Consider the following 20509-nt stretch of genomic DNA (forward strand, 5'->3'; position numbering starts at 1 on the left):
ATGTTTTCCAATAACAATCTAGACCTTAGAAAGAGAGATATCTTCTTTTATTGCTGAATCGTGATTTTCTGAGCAAGTGATCGTAGAATGGTTTTTCAATTTGGGGGGAAAATCAGTCTGTCATCTTGGTGTGCAAATTACATTTTTTTTTTTTTTGATTCCATGTGATTTACTAGAAGTAGTAAGATTAACAATAGCCAGTTCAGACAATCATTGAGTTTCAGTGCTCTTCAATACTGGCTGTTACTCGCTCACTCAAAATGAGTGCATAGGTCTCTTGTAATTTTCCAGATTTGTATCATTCTTCCTTCTTAGGAGACTGCTTTGTTTAATTATTTATTTTACATTGAACTGTTCAGCCGTACTTTCAAGAATTATCACTCTAATGATTTTATGAGACTACCTGAGTTGTGGAGTAAAAATACAGTGTACTAAGGAAGCTCTCTCACATTTTCAATTTGTGGAAATAAGTTTTTAAAATATCATTATATTAGGAGTCTCCTAAGAAAATCTTGGCATGGAGTAGTTATGGATTATAAAGTAGTCCAGCACTAACAACTCAAGATACATGAGAGCCATCTTGTGATAGAAGTGCAGCATAGCAGTAGCTCTTAAAATACATTGCTTAGTGAATCAGGTTTTGTTTTTGTTCTTACTGCCAAATCTTATATACTGAATTTGTTTTTACAAAGCTTTGGATAGATTTAATTTAGAAGATCTGTCTTGAGACCACATTTGTTTCAAAATAGCTAATTGCCAAGATAAAGACTTAATTTTTAACTACTGCTATGCAACACAGAAAAATGTGAATTGATTAAATCGTGTTTTGATTGATAATAAAAAAAAACAACAATATCCTCTTACAAAAGATAATATTTACAAAATACCACCCGTGGTAACTGATGAACAAGCAAACACCCCAGACAGAGATGCTAAGACGATGATATCTCAATGGGTATATTTGTATTTTTTTTTTTAATAAGTTTAAAAAATAAACAAAAACAAATATATATATATATATATGGTTTGTTTCAGTGTTAAATACATTTTAAAACTCCAATAATGGATATTAAAATAACTGGTAATTTTATGAAATTTGAATTCTTTCTAAACATGCCACTGCTTAGTAATCCATTTCTGTGATTTTTACAGCTCAATCAAACATTTCAAAACTGGATCTACAGAGTTTATGTTGAAAGTGTCAGGTAGGATTCTTTTTTTGTTTTACTTGAAAGTGTAAATAAACATTTCTTTATTATATTTAATGATTGTTCATTTTGTTTAATGATTGTTCACAATCTCACTTTTACCCCCTTTTAAATCTCCAACCTAACACTGTTCTCTCAAGGGCCACAACTATACGGTAAACATTTGCATACTGCTACCATTTTTGTCTGATTTTTCTAATGTAATAGTAACTATGTTTCACAATGTTTTGTTTTCAGTATTACTGATTTCTAAAAAATATAATATGATATTGCTTTCTTCTCAGACAAACCTACATGGCCCTGCTGGTGTATAAGAATACCACTGATGCAAGTCTGGCAGAAGTACAGATTGAGAACATACTGAGAAGTGCCCCTGCAATTGGAAATGGCTTGATATTGAACAGAGTGACTGTGAACTTAATGGGTATATATGGCATGCTCCATAGTGTTTAATAACAATGCAGTAGCCCTGTAAATTATTAATAAGCACTTGCATACATTACTGCAAAATAAAATTATAATTATTACTAATTATTACTGATCTCCTATTAAAATATGTGGTATTTGCCTTGAACTTACACTGATACCTAGCAGCATGAATGTAGCTTCACACCACAGCAAAGTTTTATTTATCAAAGCCATATGATTTTAATCATATTTTCAAATAAATTATTCATATCTTAAGGGTAAAACCTTTTAATGGGATAAAACTACTGAGTGCACCTTTGAGGATAGTTGGGAATTTTCAGAAGGATGGCTCTTCCTTCAAGAAACTTTTGTAAGTGAATCATTTAAATTTTGTTTCTGTGTTTGTCTTACCTCAGAAAACTGTCGGGCAGAGGAGTTCCCATCACTACAGATGGCCAGAGAGCAGACCCACAGTCACCCAGTATATCCCCTGTTTCCCTTACAAAGAGCAAAACGCATCCAGGACTTGGTGAGTAAATTCTGATACCTTCTAATATAGGTGCAAATGGGAATAAACTACTAATTGAAGTGGTTACAGTCAGTAATCATGTTTTAGCAGCTGTGTTAGAAAAGTCAATTTAAATATTTTTCTTTTTCTTTATTTTTTTTCTTTAGCATGATTAGCCAGTATAATTATACATCATATTGGACCCTGCCGGACCGTGGAAACTGCACTAATATAACAAGCATTTCAGTTTCACAAGGTAGGTTCTGATACACACTGCACACATTAATCTGAAATCAAAACCAGCTTCAGTAACTCTTACTTTCAATTTACCAGAGAATGCAATGGAAGTGGCCGTGCAGCTCGCTGACATCACTAATAGTGAGCTCTCTAAGGAGGAGGTGACACAGGTTGTCTTCAAGGTGAAGGAGCTTGTGAACATAGCCAAAATCAACGCCACCCTGGCCAGCACTGTGGTCACTATCATCTCCAACGTCATGATCAGCTCAGAGGCCGCTCAAAAGGACGCCTCAGAGACGTATGTGCTCATACCTGCACTGTAGAAAATGAATCCAGCTGTCATCTGGCACTATTTTAACAATTGCCTGTTTCTATCAAGCTTGTATGGAAATTATTCCCTTTATTTTTAGTTTTACGGTTTTAAATGGCTATATGTGGTTAAATATTGCATTATTCTTTCTACATATTATTTGAAAGCAAAGCATTATATTTTTTGTATCTGATCTGTCCAAATGTTTTCAGTTTCACTGAAGGGTCTTCTTGTACTATGTTTAGTCTGGAAGTTTTTTAGTCTTCTCATCTGAGCGTCTTGTTTTTGTATCGGCATGTTCAGAGCTCTCAAAGCAGTGGATGAATTGGTGCAGAAGATTGAGTTTGATGGACCCTCACTAGCCATCACATCCAAATATCTGGCTGTTGGAGTTTCTGCTCTAAACATCAGCAATTTTAATGGGACCACTTTCAGTGCATTTATAGCCACAAACCAGACAGACCCTCAGGTAATTATCCTTCAAAAAATGTTCACCTCTCTACTTCATGTCTTTTGATGTGAGATTTGACATGTCTTTATACGAGTATGTGAGTGTTTTTTGTTTTGTATTTTTGCTTGATGGCGTCTGTTTCTGGTTATCCATGTGTAATTGAACATGTGCTGCACACAAAATCTGCTTAAGACTTCCTCAAGCAGGCTGGCCAAACATTTTAGCTGTATTTTTGGTTGGTCAAACATTTTAGCAGTAAAGTCTTAAAGTAATCTTTAGAAATTCAAGCAGTGTAATGAGAGGTGACGTGTATGGACCATGCCCAGGGGTTGCACCCATTGATTAAGAGCCAATGGTTCCTGGAAAGTTGTGGAAGGAAAAAGCAACATTGTACAGTTTGAGACCGACTCAGAAAATGACACATTTCTCTCTTCTCAGGGCATGAATGTCAGAATGTATATTTTTGCAAGTGGATTTTCTGTATTTTTAGCATGCTTGCACATTTAAATTGTTGTATTTTTGTGCCATTTCGTATGTTTATAGTTGAAGTTTAACTCAATCATTGGAACTATTTAAGGGGTTTTAAAGAATAAAAATACAAATTAGCCTAACAACAGTTTAGATTTTCACCTGAAGGCCACGTTTCAGGACATTCTTACCATTTTTATATCTCCAAGAATGCATCATTGGTTATTCATCCAGAATCTAACTTGAGGTCTTTTAATGGATTCACTACCACTTTATTCTGGAAGAGGGTGCAGTAATCTCTTCAAATGCAATCACGCACATGTAGCTCTTATACCATTATTACACACATTATGGTATAACTTAAGTAACTTTTCCTCCACAGATTGATTTTGAGTCAGAAGCCCAGAATGCTTTGGCTGTGGTCACTTTACCTCCAACACTACTGCACAACTTGAGTAATTCACAAATGGAAAGCGTGTCCAGAATAAACTTCATGTTTTTCAGCAAGACAGGACTCTTTCAGGTGAGAACAAACTGATTGAGCTTTTTTATTGTTGAATGTTTTTCTCTGAATGAAGTATCTGTGGTCCATTCACATTACAATAAGGCTTTGTTTAAAGGACCGAAGAACAATATACTGTAATAATGACAGTTCTCATTGATATTTCTGTTAATAGCACTTTGGATGGCTCATGGTACGGTAATGAATCTCTGGACGTTTTCTCTGTGCTGAGTTAACTAACTCCTCAGAATAAACTTTAAATTGTGCTTAACATTGTGTAACATACACTACCATTCAAACTTGTTTGGGGTCAGTAAGATTTAAAAAAAATAAAAAAAAATAATACTTTTATTAAGCAAGGATGTGTTAAATTTACAGTCTTTTACAAAATATTGCTATTTTAAGTAGATGCCGTTCTTTTAAAATGTCTGTTATTCAAAGAATCCTGAAAAAGCATATCACAGTTTCATTAGTACCTAATCAATATATCAGAGTGATTTCTGAAAGATGTGACACTGAAGACCGGAATGGTTGCTGAAAATTTAGCTTCGCTATCACAGAAATAAATTATATTTTAGAATTTATTAAAATAGAAAATAGTTATTTTTAATTATAATAACATTTCACAATATTACTGTTTTTGTTGCATTTGATCAAATAAATGGAGTCTTGATGAGCATAAGAGACTTTTTAAAGATATTTCCCAAACATGTGAACTGTATGTCTTGAATTCAATTAACATATACTGTATGTGTAATATGTTCCTTATCTTTGAATGCATCTTTTGTCACTTACTAATAGCTAACAAAAATTATAAACTCTGTCCATACTTAAAAAAAAGTGTTGAGGTGTAATTTTGATGTGCCTGACTCTCCCTAAAAACTAAGATGAGCAGATTTGTCCTGACAATCTGTCTCATATCTTCACAGGATCGGCAAAGTAATGGCATGTCCTTGAACAGCTATGTGGTGGCTAGCAGTGTTGGCAACTTCACAATCAAAAACCTGCAGGATCCCGTCAAAATAGAGATTGCCCATCTGGAGTACCAGGTCTTCAGTTTTTTATTTATTAAAAATGTAATGTTTTGCCAGATTTGGTATTTTTACAGAAACGATGGTTTTGCTGATATATTTTTTGGAGTAATTACAGTAACCATTCATTTTATTAGTTTAACCTTCCCGTCAATGAGGTTTCAGAGCAATAGTTCTCTTCCAAAAAATTATTTGTGCAAGCTAACTAGAAAAATGGTGTCTAACACCATATCTAAATGTGTCTGTCTCTCTGTCCTCCAGAGAGATCCGAAGCGTCTTTGTGTGTTTTGGGATTTCACCCTTCAAAATGACGGTAAAATAAATGATTTATTTGGCCACTGTTTAAGCATTAAAACAGTCCCATAGGAAGCTTTACTCTATAGACTTACAGTAATTGTATAATATCCATTTGTCTCCATTAGATCACAAAGGGGGCTGGAACAGTAAAGGCTGCGAGGTCAGTCCGGAGTCCAACAGCAACAGGACCGTCTGCTTGTGTAATCACCTCACACACTTTGGCATTCTAATGGTGAGATTTGTGGGATTGGCAACAAAATGACCCAACAGAGCGGTTTCATATATTAAGCCAATATGGCAGACTGAAGCAACGTTGATGTGTCGTATATGTCATCTAGAGTAGCTAACAATGCCAGAAACAAACAGGGCCAAATAGTTGACAAATAGCTAATCAGGAGGCTTCATTGTAGTGTGGTACTGAAGCTATCAAGACTTTGCACACTTATAATATTAGGTGTGCTTTGTACATGTCGCACCAGTGTGCCATTTGAATGTAGCCTTATAAAAAAGATATAAGTGGCATTGTAGAAATTATTTATTCACAGGTAATCAATATTCATTTCATGAGCAAAAATGTCCAATAACAGGGTTTCTTAATATGTTGATCTGTTCATAAATAATATGATAAAACATCAATAATAGAATAAAACTGCTTTTTTGTACTATTAATTTTTTGTGGAAAATTTGTTCGAGGAAATACATCCTTCACATTTATCTATAGACTTGTCTTTAATATTTCAGGAATTGTCACTGATTGCATCTCTGATCAGTGTCACTATTGATTAACTTTCCCTCACTTTTGTCTTTTAGGACATCTCTGGAGCTTCGGCACAGATAGATGAGAAGAACAACAGGGTTCTTACCTTCATTACCTACATTGGCTGTGGCATCTCAGCCATTTTTTCTGCAGCAACACTGCTCACATACATCGCTTTTGAGTGAGTGTCCTTCAGCATCTGACTAGGATACAAATACTGCATCTTTGATTTATGCCTCTTTGTAATGGAAAAAAAAAACAAGTGACTGATTTACAGCTACTTAATTTTTCTTACACACATTTTTAAACATGTTTTTAATGACTCATCTATGTTGTGACAATATTACATTTGGCTTTCCATTAATGGCTATTAAAATTCTAATGTTTTCTCAAAGAATGTCCTGCCCATCTCAGTGTCCAGGATTGCCTATTAAAGGGCTAAACTTGTATAAAAGAATTAGACTACTATTTATTAGTTTAAAATCAATTTTTTTTTTCTTTAAGAATGGTCATACATTTTTGCTAGTATTCAGTGATCCTTTTTGAAAAAAAATAATGGTTCTCCTCAGCAAGGACATATTAAATTGATCAAAAGTGAAAGAAAAGGCTTTTACATTGTTACAAAAAAAATGTCTATTTCTAAATAAAACAGAGGATCCTGAAAAAATGTAGCACTGTTTCCACAAAATTTTAAGCAGCACAACTATTTTCAGCTTTGATAATAATGATATGAACTGATTCTTGAGCTCCAAATCAGCATGTTGATTTCTGATGGATTAAGGGACACTGAAACCTGGAGTAATGGGTGCTGAAATTTTAGATTTGTCATCCCAAGAATAAATTACATATTAATGTATATTAAACTAGAAGAAGTTCTTTTAAATTGCAGTGCATATATCAAAATATTACATTTACTGTATTTTTGATCAATTAAATGCAGCCTATTAAATTTCTTTCAAAAACATTAAAAAATCATACCAATCCCAAACTTCGGAATGATAGTGTAAATGGCTAAAGGTGCAACGTAATTTGAAAGACTCATTGTATTCTTTAATATAAATCTATAGGAAGCTGCGGCGAGACTATCCCTCCAAGATCCTGATGAATCTCAGCACGTCACTGCTCTTCCTCAACATGGTGTTTCTTCTGGATGGCTGGTTGGCCTCATACGACATTGAGGGATTGTGTGTGACAGTGGCTGTTTTTCTGCACTTTTTCCTTCTCACTTCCTTCACCTGGATGGGTTTAGAGTCCATCCACATGTACATTGCCCTGGTCAAGGTCTTCAACACCTACATACGGCGATACATCCTCAAGTTTTGTCTCGTGGGATGGGGTAAGTGCTACATTACTGTAAGTAGCTTTTCCTTTTGATAGTTGTTTGCCATGGATTTTTTTGTGTTCGATACACTGATCTATAATAGAGAACATCTGACTACGTTTTCAGGTGTCCCTGCTTCAATTGTTGGCATTGTGTTGGCTGTGGGCAAAAATTCTTATGGAAAAAAATATTATGGAAAAGGAGAGAATGGACAGGGCACAGAATTGTAAGTGTTTGCCCAAAAAAAATTCAAACGGACCATTATTTTACATGTATATCTGATGTCTTATGTGAAAAAGACTTTTAGTTCCATATTCTCATTCTGTTGGTTTTCCTGGTCTTTCCTTCTGTAGCTGTTGGATTCATAGTCCGGTGGTATTCTACGTGACGTGCGTGGGCTACTTTTCCATGATCTTCCTGATGAATGTTGCCATGTTCATCGTGGTCATGATGCAGATCTGCGGCCGTAACGGCAAGCGCAGCAACCGAACACTTCAAGAGGAGATCTTACGTAACCTGCGCAGTGTGGTCAGCCTGACTTTCTTGCTGGGCATGACCTGGGGCTTTGCTTTTTTTGCCTGGGGTCCAGTCAGCTTGGCCTTCATGTACCTCTTCTCCATTTTCAACTCCCTACAGGGTTGGTTTAAATCATTATATTTTCACTATCCTGTAAATTTGAAGACTCCATGCAATCAGTTGATGCCGGCAATGATATCTTTCATGTGTTGTTTTTACATACCAAAAGTATTTTTACCTTTTTTTAAATAATGTACTTTATAATATTTTATAATAAAGTTTGAATGTTAAAACCATTTAAATGATACCAAATTTAACATTTTAAGTCAACAACATTAAAAAGCTGCTTTCAGCTCCACACTCTGCCGAAACCCGGGATCGAACCAGGGACCTTTAGATCTTCAGTCTAACGCTCTCCCAACTGAGCTATTTCGGCCTGTAGGGGGTTCGGTCTACAAATCTGTAGTTGTGTATGTAATCCGCCAGAGGTCGCTTTAGTATCTTCTGCCTCTGAAATAAGGTCATTTTAAAATAGCTTGTGGGTTTGTAATCATTAAAGATTAAGGAGCGTAATTTGTTTTTCCAACAGGATTATTCATATTTGTGTTCCACTGTGCCCTGAAAGAAAATGTACAGAAGCAATGGAGGAGATACTTGTGCTGTGGAAAGTTTCGCTTGGCAGATAACTCGGGTAAATTTAGTTGGTATTATTAATTAAACAAATATGTTTTTAGGGGATTTTGTCAATGTGCCAGAATCCTATACAGATGAATAATCATATATTCAGTCACATTCCATGAAGTAATACCTACATTATTTAGTTAAAATCAATTGTACGAATGCTGTCTGCATTGTATACTTCTTTTGCACATGGACACATTATTTGTAACATTGTATTTGTGCATATACTCACCCCCCACCTTTTTTATATCGTTATTTTTTTGTTATAGGCATATTGGACTGTGCTGTGACTACATCTTTAGGTGCTGAATTCCTGAGACTTTTGTTGCACTATGTGTGTTTCAGTAAAGCCCAGCTTTGGAGACTTTTTTTCACCTGAAGTATCACAGAACTTTAGGACCAGAGAGGCCTTAGCTGGGCTTTACTTTCAGTTAAATCTGATCAAATGAGATGTGAAGTTAAACAGTCTATTTTTGGAATGGCAGCCCTGCACAACTTTTCTTTAGAAAGTTGTATGTCCTTTATTTAGGATGATGGAATTGCAGTATGTTATCTGAATTTCCTGGGTTTTTCTTATGCTGTATCTTTATGCATGGGATTCACCTGTGTGGTAAAAGTTAACTGGTATATATAAATAACTAATAATCATTTTTTGCAGACTGGAGCAAGACTGCCACTAATAATACCAAGAAAGTGAGTTCCGATAACCTGGGAAAATCCCTCTCCTCCAGTTCCTTTGGCTCCACTACAGCCAACTGGACGTCTAAAGCCAAAGCCACACTAAACCCCTTTGCCAGGCACAGTAATGCAGGTAAGTGTAAAAGTAATGATGTGGATTGCTTAGGCAACAGTTGTTCGTTTACATTAACCCTTTGATGCATAAACCATTGCTGTTTGTTCTTACTTCAACACAAGAACAGGCAATATATATAAGTGAAATAGGTCCTTTTTAAAACTAAAAACCTACAACAAATGTTTATGAAATTAATAGGCCAACTGAAACCAAATATGCTCATAATAATGCATAGTGTCCACTATGATAGGCAAAAATATATTAGTACCTATATTTATTATTACATATATTTTATTGAGCACCAATTGAGAATTAGAATTATTTTTATAGTATAATGTGACACTGAAATAAAAACAGAAAAGTTATATATAAATATTGCTCCACTATTTTTACTTCAAATAAATGCTGCCTTGGTAAGCATAAGAAACTTATTTGAAAGACATCTATACCATTCCCAAACTTTTGATCAGTAGTGTACATGAATGATTAAAAATAGCCTTTAAAGATCTGTCCACTTTAGCAAACATCATGCATCAAAGGGTTAAGATTCAAACTCTCAGTAATATAGTGCTTTGATGTGTAATGCTGGATATTGCCCTTCATGCCTTGTGTTATTTTGTGCTTTGCTCTACTGTGTTACTTTTTGTGTGACTACGTCTGGACTCAGTGGTGCTGTGTGTCTGTATTTATGTTTGTGGTATAGATAGTACCCTGCAATAATGCCATGGAGAGACTTCCTGAGGTAAAACCATGCAAGCCAGCTTGAGTTCAAACTGCTTTGCTCTATTCATGTGATCAGCTTCCCCTGTTGGGATAGACTGAATTCAATCCAGCGGCCCTAGACATAATATCTAGTCTAACTCACTCCTAACACATAAATGCTTCTTTTTGAGCCTCCAAAACAGTCCTTAATATGACATTACCTTTTTGGAAACATTAGGCATCTGTTGTGATGTTTTATGGTGGAATAATTGCCTGTTGGATTGAATCCAAGTTGTGGAGTGACATTCAGGAACTAGAAAGCACACTGCTGCTGGTTGTCATTGTCAGTTAAATAGCAAATAAAGTTGCTAGCACAGTGTTGCAATACAAGGAAACACCTCATTCCGAATACATATGTAATAATAGGTTATAGACTTGACTCCCACCCAGTCTTTCAGTAGACATTGACAATCTTTAGTGTCTTTTAGGAGTTCTGAATGTCATTTTCACTCTGTTTGACACTAATGGTTCTCACGGTGGGCTGTTTTAATTTGTCTCCCTTGTTTTGTGCTTTTTTTTCCGTTTGGAAGTGTTAATGTTCCCACTGGAGGAAATACGCAGCTTGCACTGCTGACACTAAAATATATAAAACCATACTTCATCCCCGCAGCAGGATCACTCTACATGCAGGGGATAGATTATATGCACTTGCTGTATTACAGTAATAATGCACTTAACATCAAAGATACTGTCATGCACAGCAGAGTTTTGTCATTGTAAAATATTGAGACATTTAGAATTTAGGATTATGTTTGCATTTATGCTGAGATGAGGGGAATACTGTGCTGGTCATTAAATTTGTCTAAAAATACAGTCTTCAAAAGTTCACATAGTATAGCTCGCGCTTATGTATTTTAAGTCATTGTAATATGCATTTTTTAGATTTTTTACTTAATCAACAGTACAGTTAATTACAATTGATTATTCTTTCTTTCTAGTAAAATAAATTAAATGAATCAAAGTATAATACAGAATAAATGTTTTATTTATATTTTTTTTAAAATATGACACTTTTTGTCATTAGGTGAAGGAAGGATTTTTTAATCAATATTTTATTTATTTCTTTTTCTAGGTCTTCTTCTTTTTTTGCCATTATTACACATTATGTGTATTGTGAAATAATCTTTTTTTTTATATTGACACCTTTGTTTTTATTAGTTTATTCTGTATTTCTATTTAATAATTAAATACAATTATTTAAATGCATTAAAGAAAAAAGATTTCTAATTTTACAAATGTATGATTTTTTGTTTTGTTACTGTTTGTACTGTTATATTCTTGCACTTCCTAGTGAAGGGAAAATCCCATTTCCCAAATCCCATAATGGAAGGATTTTTTGTTTTAGATCAATTACAACTGACAGTATGTTAATTTATGATTTTGATAAATTGACTGATTTGTTCTAGAAGTAGAATTAGGTTTGTTTGTACAGTATGTTTGTCGGTTTTACACAATATATGTATTCTGAAATAATATTTATTTTTATACTGAGACCTTTGTTTTTAGCTATTTAGATGGCTTCCTCATCATCATTAAATAGTGAACTTTCTAGCGTGGTACATGGGAGCATAAGTCCTAAATTCCAAAAGTGTGCTCCAATTTTTGCACCTTTCTGAAGCCTCATAATAGGGCATGATACGCTGTTCAATTTATTGCACATTAAAAAGCACACACACTCACACACACACACACACACACACACACTCACACACACACACACACACAAAGACAAAAGTATCGTGCTATAGAAGGGGACTGAAGGTGCATGTGTGCATTGGAATGTTTTGCCTAAGAATGCACAAAGGCATGGAAATTCAACAGAATAGCATGAAAAAAAATAACGACTCACCCCTTATATATTTGAATGAATTGGAAACTAATATGATCAAACTGTCAAAGCATAGACAAACCAGTCCTGTTTCTTCTGAAGTAGCCAATACTGTATGTTTAAAACATTGTGTGCCATTTGTCATCAACATCTTGTATGCAAGTGTATAGATACTTTGCCACCAATACTTGCTTTTCCTAAATCTCACTATACTGTATAAGTATATTCCTCAGTACTTAAATGAACCATTATGGCATATTTGCAGGTAAAGGTTTCTCCAATCAGAGCAGTCCCAAATGCAGCCCTTCTGACGGAGAGGCTTCCTCGTCCATCCTCCCCGTCCACCAGGTCCTGGACAAGGTAAAGGGCTACTGCTCCGTGCACTCGGACAACTTCTACAAAAACATTATCATGTCAGACAGCTTTAGCAACAGCACTAAATTCTAGTGAAAGGAGGCTGAGACGGAGCCCTGTTCTGTCCCACAAACTTACCTTGTGTGTAAAGACTATGCTACATATTGAGTTAACCTTCCAAGTCCTTCCACCCTCCACGACTGGAGTAGAGAAACACATAACCTTGTAGAGAGGGCAAGCTATGAAAGTGTGGAATTAACATACTGTGATATTCAGCTTATAGTGACTATGTTACCATTAAATAAAAAAAATAAACATTTCTATTTGTGCTTTTTCTAATTTCGGTTTTGCATACTTTTTTTGCACATTACTTTGGTTTTTGTTTTTGTATATATAAATGCATAAATGCTTGCTATGACAGAAAAAATGGGACCATTTCACAACCAAATACTGACTGACAAACATGAGGAGTACTAGTTAGTTCCTCAGTTCGGGACTGAAAGAACAAGTATGGTTGGAGCGTGAATTTTCATGCTTGTGAATTCTGCCTTGGTTTAGCTTTCTTTACCTTAAGTACATTTTCACTGTAAATTAGTGAACCTTTAATGCTTTTATTTTGTCATTATTTAAATGTTCTCTATTTTAGTCTTCACACGATCTACTACTGATTAACATGTTTCAGAAAATGTTTTCTTTTTTTTACAGTATGATCATGTTCAGTTGTTTCAGTGCATAGTTTCATAAAACTGCTCTAAGAGAAGAGCAGAACATTGAGATCAGTCCTCTGCTATACACCAAATCTAACATGTTCAGATATTCCTGTTGCTGTAGTTTAATGACTTTGTTGTTTTGACTTGGTATTTATTTTAAATGCTTTTAAGAGATTTCTATGCTTCATTGAAGAAAATGTCACCTGAGGAAATGCTTACTGAGGGCTATCCAGTTTGCTCTTGTCATCAGTGTAGATCATCATTGTATAGCGGTTATGGATGCTTTATGAAAATGTGACATCCTGCATATTAAATGCACTTAAAACATCTTGTCATTCTTATTTGTTTGAATAGTAACAATTTTCTGCTTATGGTGGAGAATCTGAAATATTAAGGATGCCTCAGAAATTTTGTGTCTGTATTCCCAGCTAACAAGTTAATATGTTCTAAAACTGAACGTTTTACTAACATTCCCATTAAGTTATAGATCTCTTATTTCTGAATGTTCTGAACGTTCCTTTTTTTAATGTTAAGGGAATGTTCTGTGTTTTCTGGGTTGTGCTAGGCCTAAATGGAAATCGCATATACTGTAATGTAAGAGTTTTGGAAATCAAATTTTCTGTCAAAACCATTTCATATTTCCTGTTTGTTTGATATGTGCACATAGTTAACTTCCCAAACAATATTAAAAAGGTTGCCTAATTAAACATCACGATACAGTAAATTGCGATTTATATATGGTATGTGATGCGGCCATATCTTGATAATCTTAATGATCTGTTTTTAGCTGACTTTAATCATTTGTTGGGTTTTGTCAGGGTGTTTCCCAGAATCTAACAATGTGGTTAGTGGCTGGCTCAATGCATTTGACTGAAACAGGGGGGACAGGAATAGAGTGTTTGTTCCTTTGTCCCGGTAGTAAATGAGAGCGCCACAAATTCCTTCCAGAAGTTTCTTGTGAAAGCCTTCCTGTGAGGTAAACCAGCATTCCTGATGATGCCAAAAATGAATGGAGATAAATACCCGGCCTTATATAAAGATGGAGGCCCACTACTATTTACATGAACTGCATAGTTGATCCTTCAATATGTAATCACTCAGAAACCAGATCAACCAATAATATTGGTTTACATTTACCAGAAAGGCTTTACACGTCACCTCATGGAAAACAACAACAGCAAAAGAAAGAGCGAGTGCAGCTATTCAGAAAATTGCTAGCCTCTAGCACTGTGGAAACATTTAGCTTTGCCATTATCCTCTCCCATGATGAGATTCCTGTTTGATCTCTGAGCAAAATGACAGTTTTATCAGTTTCTCTCACACTATACCTCTCCAAAGTTATTTTCTGCTTAACTTCCACTCTTTCTGTACATATCAGCCTTACTGTCATTGTAGGTACAGTAAGTTTGTAAGCAATCTTTCCATCATTAGAAGTTTGAATTATTTACAGTTTAAAAATACAGAAAGTAGGTACCAAAACCAAAATAATATATACTGCAGCCATACTTCATCCTATGGATAAAACAGTTTCACCGATAACTCGGTTTTTGTTTATTTTATTTGCCTTTTCACATTAGAATAGATATTCTGTTCATTCATTAGATTAGAACTTGTTTCAGTTGTCTGAGAAATCAACTTATATCCACCAATAAATTTAAACTGCTTGTCTGAGTAGTGGAGAGGTATTTATTATTATTATTATTCATTGAAAAACATCCACAATTTCATTTACACAATCTAGAAATGAAATTAAAACTCCTTACAATCTTTTTTTTTTTTTGATAATGTCCTAATTCTAAGCATAAACTGGATGCCAGAATAATCTTTACCTGAGGCCAACTTATATGATTAATGGCAAAGATAAAGTGCCCATAAGCCGCTATTGTTCTCAATAAATATCCAAATGTACTCACTATATGGAAACAAAATTGGAAACATCAAACAATATATATTACATGTCAATATGAAACTATACAGTTTTACAGTATTCTACAAAATACTGACAGTTAGATAATATACACTATCACTCCTATTTGCTTCATGTACTGTCACTGTTGAGATGCTAGCATTTCATGACAAGCCAAAGTAATAGAAATTATGTCTAAACCATTCACAGCTCACATATTCAGACACATGGCCAGGCTTGCTGCCCAAATAGTAATAATATACTATTATTACAATTACGAAGTTACTACGTAGCTTTTTTCATTTCTCTCAGGTTGTTTGTATTGGATTGTGCCGCCTTGGTCTCTGGGGCAATCTAGACTTGTATTGTTCTTTGTAGTTTCTGGGATGGGACCTTTTGACTGAGGCATTTTCATCTCTGCAAAAGAATACCAAAGTAGTGCATCAGTAAAACAATCCAGCTGCCACAATGTGTGTCAAATACAGCAAATTTAATAATGACACTCACTCTTGCTGGAGATCCAAGTAAGAGCAAAACCGCAAACACTTTTTATCTCTCTTGTCTGCGCAATGGCATCGCACCACATCTCGTCTTAGACGCATTTGAAGTGAACCCACACCATAGGGAATGACCTGACTGAAAGAGAACAGTGGATATTATATCAAACCTATACATTTTTTATTTAGATTTTAATAATCAAATTTAATATATAAATCATTTAAAAATAAATTCATTTAGACATTGTCAACAACTGGATATATATATATGTGTGTGTGTGTGTGTGTGTGTGTGTGTGCACAATGTAAAACTCTTTTCAAAGTCATGAACAGAACCGAAAGCCTTGTGCTTCTCTGAATTTGAATTTTGACCAGGTTTCCCTTCCTGAGAGGCAGACCCTCAATCTTTGGTTTCTGGGTTGTTTTTCACCAAAGGCAGTCTGCCCGTCCTCAGGTCTCCATGCGTGGGCCACATTAATGAGACCACACACTTAAATACAACCAGATACATGCTTTCAGAGTGTACAGGTTACCAACATCAGTCCCCAACAGATCTCAGCCTCCACTTCTCTCTCTTCTTTACATAATGTGTTGTTCAAAGACATACACAAATCAATGTTTGGGTGATGTACCTGGGTGTATCGACCCATACAATTCCTATGTGGCAAAAGTACACACATTCTTTGTCCTTCAGGTTTTCACAGGAGCAGCGTCGTTCACGACGGTGAATCTGTGGAGTAGCATTCACAGATGGACTTCTGTTTGCAAGGGACCCTGGGACACACAGATACAAAGAAAAGAACTTGTTACAAAAAGGTAATGGTACAAAAGATGTATAGATTCTATTCATTAAAGAATCCTAAAACTTTAATAGTTATGAGAAATGTTTTTGAGCACCAAAACAGTATATTAGAATCATTTCTATAGCATCATGTGACTCTGAAGACTGGAAAAATTGCTGCTGAAAATTCAACTTTTCCATCACAGGAATAAATTGCATTGTAAAATATATTAAAATAGAAAACAGCTAATTTAAATTGTAATAATATTTCACAATTTTTACTATATTTTTAATTTAATAATATTAGTTGCAGTAAAAAAAAAAAATGGGGTAACATTATGAATACAGCCTTCAAAATGCTGACTTACAGCTAATTCACAGATTCCTGGCTAATATTTTATGTTACCCAAAACCTAAGTCTTTTTGCTTTGATGTGTTACACCTGAGACAAAAACCTCAAAATTTGTCAAAATATTATTCTTCACTTGATGATGTTAGACATAACATGTCTAAGCTGCTGTCTAAACATTTTAGCAGTGTTGTGTCTTCGAGGTCCACTTTGTTTAATCCTGAAGATTCCCATACAAATCCAGTTTTCATGTAGTTGACAAAAGAATAAAAAAAAAATGGCTTATGGTTCAGCTTCATTAAGGTTGTAGTGAATGAAAAGCCAAGTGGCCCATGTGGGCCATGTTTAAAGAAGACAGCAAATACGAATCTGTGGCCAACCACATTTTATGCCTCTAGGATTCCAGCAGCGCATGTAGATGCTACAAAGCAAACCACCACTACAGCTTCCGATGGTTGAATCAAAAACAGATCTCGCACTCATCTGCAACATGGTAAGTCTTCAACAGACCAAAAAAAGGAAAAGACAAAAAAACAAGTACGTTTGTATTTACATAAAGGTACTTTAAAGAATAGTGCCTACCGTGGTACTTTCAATTGCCGGAAAAGTTAGAAGTTAAATTCTTTCATGAAGTAGGAACTGAGGTTGCAAGAGGTCTCTTAGTTTTGCTCAGGATACAGTACATGGAAAGGGGTATTAGCAGGACCCCAGGAACCGGAATGACTTCTAAGGTGTTCAGTCAAACAGGGCCTGAGGCTGTAAGGCTTTATAGAAGAGGATAAAATTGCATGCCCAGGTCTAGTGGAAAGTGATCTGGGAGTGATCACTGTGATCCATCACTATAACAATGCTATGGGGGTCTAACTATTGAAGTTTGATGTGGAATACACAACAAATGGTCTAACTTTTGTTTTGAGATTGGAAATCAGTTGTCATCCATGTCCTGAAGGTGTCAGTTGAGGTTTCCCGGTGAAACATTGGGGTTCGATTTCATATATCAGGTAAGGATAATTAATCACAGAGAGTAGCTCAGATGTGGAACTTGGAATTTGTTTCAAATCCATTGGAATGTCTGTTTAAAAATGCCTGACATAATTCACATACAACTGACTTTATATCATCCTACCCTAAATCGTGAGAAAGACAATCAGGAAATGTTTTCTTCATCCCTGTAATATTTGATCAGGCTAGACTTCACTATCAGCTCAATACTGGTATGATACTAGATGGGAAACCTAAGGCGAGTTCTGTAGCACCTCAGGACAGTTTGTTTTCTCAAGAAAAAAAATGATTTTGTGACCCATGCCCTGAAAAGAGAGAGGACTGCCGAGTTGGATCAGTGCAGAATTGGAAAAGACAAGCACGGCTTTCTCACCTGAAGAAACAGCAACAGGTTTTCTGTTGTTAGCATTAACATGTTAGCAATATAATGTAAACATTTACTAATCCCAAGTAGTTTGACTGCTGTTATTAAAATTAAAAGCTGTTCCAATTTCAGTCCTGTGGGAGACTGGCCTTGAAACTCGAAACTACTGAGGATAACATAAATCCAATACTGCAACTAAAAACAACAACTACATACAATACTGCTAATAAAATAGTCTAATAACCTGGAGTTTTGCACTGCATACATCCAATACTGCAACTAAAGACCTCAACAACAAACCTTTCTGGTAAAAAAATTGTGAGCTAACTTGCTACCATGTCAATTGATTCAAGAAAAATTCCCTTGTAAAACAAACAAAGAAATTATCACAGTCAAAGTGTCTGAAATTTCTCATTGCTTGAACTAATGTTTACAGAGATGGCCTGCACTGGCTATGAACTCTGCACGGTATTAAAATTAAACCTACCCACAGCACAAAAGCTACACCATTCTGAGGCAACTGTCACTGCTTCTGCTGCACTATGAGAGAGTTATGTTCTGTGGTCCATAGAAGTGGTAGGAGATGGCCTACATATGGGGAGTTTACACACAAACCAAATGGCTTAAGCAGCATTTTACGCCACATTTAACCCTAATTCAACCTAGTTCAATCAGCTATTGCATGACTAACTGCATATTGTGACTGGTGTTATAAAAAAAAAAAAGTTGATAATAGAAATCTATCAAAAAATGTCAGTTAATTGCAACATCAAATAAAATAACAGGTATTCCATGCAAAATTGAAACTGTCAAAATTTGTTTGAATTTATATCTTGAAACACAAAAGAAGATATATATATATTTTTTTTTAGAATAAAAAAAATCCAGATTATATTTCCATAGAGGAAAGGAAGTCATACAGGCATGGAACACATGAGGGTGGGTAAATTATTTTCTTGAAACATTAACAGCAATTAGTTCATCCCTTCAAATGACAAGAAATTTGCTAAACAGATCTATTTTTAATATGTAAATTTGATGTGAAAATAGAGAGAGAATCTGATAATGAAATTTTAACAGAATTGGCTTTTGCTAGATAAAATCTTATGTAAACTAGATTAGCATTTTTTCAAGTTCAAGATTTGAACAGAAAGCCAATATATATATATATATATATATAGAGAGAGAGAGAGAGAGAGAGAGAGAGAGAAAAGAAAGATAATAGTCATTTACCTTGTTGTCCCAGTATGAAAACAACCACACTTATAAAGAATAAGAAGGAAAAATCCATAATGCTCCTTTTCTAAAATGCACAGTATTTTAATTGGCAAGCCTGTCTCCTGGATGTCTATCCACAGGAAGAGAGGAAAGCTGTGAGGGGAGAGAGGGCAGGTTGTGGAGTTTCTCAGAAATTTCTGCGACACTCTATAGACACCTCCAGCTTACCACACCCTCCTCCCCCCATCTCCCTCTTTGGATCAGCCTGCCAAGTTGTTCTTCACAATAGTAGGGACAGGTGTTTGCCAAGACTCACTGTATGTGAGTGTCAGTGAAAGAGAGAGAGGGAGAGCTTGTACTCTTTGTCTGGAGAGATGCTCTAAATCCAGTAGAAACGTTTGTGAAAGAAGGTATCTCAACATTGCCTGTTTCCATCAGGCGCTTCCAACATGGTTAGGGCAGAGGTGCTTCACAGATTATAAATGGATGGATTGAGTTCCACTTCATGGGTGAGCTGGCATCTCGTGGGAATTTCTGTGCCCTCTTGTTTTTCCCTTCCTGATGCTATGTTAGGAATCGAGGTTTGAAGAACAGTCAAAGCTACAGCCTGGAGAGGAAACCCATCTTCTTCAAAGTGGAAAACCTAGACAGACCAGGTCTTTTACCCAAACCAAGGGAAGCCCATTGTGGTAAACCTCCATCTTAATTAAAACAATAAAAAGCCAATTGAAACATTTCAATATAAGCATCTGCGTGCCAGACTCTCTTAACTGTGGACATTTCCCCTAAATGATCAATTCAAACTTAGACAAAATATGAACTACACAAACAAAACAGGATTCCATGATCATTTCAAACTTAGTGAAAATGTGTATGACACGAGCTCCACTGCACAAACAGGCAAAGAGATATTAACTGTGGTGTGAAAGTTGCTGAGAATTGTCCTGACTGGAGCCTGCTGTTTAATCTCGAGGGGGGCCAACTCTATGCAGCACCACAGGGGTTATTTTTTTCCCACCCGTAGTTCTATTTAGCTCACATTTTGACTTCTCATTAGTCCAGATTAGGTTTAGTTTTGCATTCAGGAGAGATAATTAAAGGCTGGGCACAAAACAAAACAACATATTTGGTCGCAGAGCCCCTGGCTACAGCAATTAGATCTGTGAGGTGAGGTGAGGTGGAGGAGGAAGGAGAACTTCAGAGCTTCTTCCTGCAGCTGTGGGAGAGACATAATGAACAGTTTGACAGAC

At 35.5% G+C, this 20509-nt stretch overlaps 2 protein-coding genes and 1 non-coding gene across 3 annotated transcripts in view; 1 reads left to right on the top strand and 2 right to left on the bottom strand.

Annotated features, from left to right (window-relative positions):
* adgrg6 (adhesion G protein-coupled receptor G6) overlaps window positions 1–12730 on the top strand; it is a 37588-nt gene extending 24858 nt beyond the window's left edge. Inside the window, 20 exon segments of the mRNA XM_042778046.1 lie at window positions 870–955; window positions 1153–1205; window positions 1349–1363; window positions 1493–1632; window positions 2033–2057; window positions 2059–2145; window positions 2292–2380; window positions 2458–2659; window positions 2975–3140; window positions 3973–4113; window positions 5022–5141; window positions 5385–5436; window positions 5546–5652; window positions 6231–6358; window positions 7245–7513; window positions 7625–7724; window positions 7852–8135; window positions 8604–8705; window positions 9354–9506; window positions 12344–12730. Coding sequence (XP_042633980.1) covers window positions 870–955; window positions 1153–1205; window positions 1349–1363; window positions 1493–1632; window positions 2033–2057; window positions 2059–2145; window positions 2292–2380; window positions 2458–2659; window positions 2975–3140; window positions 3973–4113; window positions 5022–5141; window positions 5385–5436; window positions 5546–5652; window positions 6231–6358; window positions 7245–7513; window positions 7625–7724; window positions 7852–8135; window positions 8604–8705; window positions 9354–9506; window positions 12344–12525 — 2501 coding nt within the window. The 3' untranslated portion in view covers window positions 12526–12730.
* Window positions 8378–8450, bottom strand: trnaf-gaa. The gene has a single exon. It is a non-coding gene; the product is annotated as a tRNA-Phe (tRNA).
* A 2619-nt stretch (window positions 12731–15349) lies between the features above and the next one.
* Window positions 15350–19451, bottom strand: LOC122149012 (endothelin-1-like). The gene is made up of 4 exons (XM_042778047.1): window positions 19275–19451; window positions 16178–16319; window positions 15556–15684; window positions 15350–15465 (listed from the first exon to the last, which is right to left on the bottom strand). Exons 1-4 carry the CDS (start codon window positions 19330–19332, stop codon window positions 15357–15359), a joined length of 438 nt encoding a protein of 145 aa, XP_042633981.1. The 5' UTR covers window positions 19333–19451; the 3' UTR covers window positions 15350–15356.
* Between the last annotated feature and the right edge of the window lie 1058 nt (window positions 19452–20509).

Source organism: Cyprinus carpio, chromosome A20, assembly GCF_018340385.1.
Source record: "Cyprinus carpio isolate SPL01 chromosome A20, ASM1834038v1, whole genome shotgun sequence".
Classification (NCBI taxonomy): domain Eukaryota; kingdom Metazoa; phylum Chordata; class Actinopteri; order Cypriniformes; family Cyprinidae; genus Cyprinus; species Cyprinus carpio.

What these genes read in the sequence shown, in the direction of transcription:
- LOC122149012 (XM_042778047.1), bottom strand. Translation starts at nt 19,332, where the DNA reads ATGGATTTTTCCTTCTTATTCTTTATAAGTGTGGTTGTTTTCATACTG. An exon ending in GTATGGGTCGATACACCCAG is followed by an intron (nt 15,685 to 16,177) that starts GTACATCACCCA and finishes GTTCTCTTTCAG; the next exon opens with TCAGGTCATTCCCTATGGTG. An exon ending in TACTTGGATCTCCAGCAAGA is followed by an intron (nt 15,466 to 15,555) that starts GTGAGTGTCATT and finishes ATTCTTTTGCAG; the next exon opens with AGATGAAAATGCCTCAGTCA.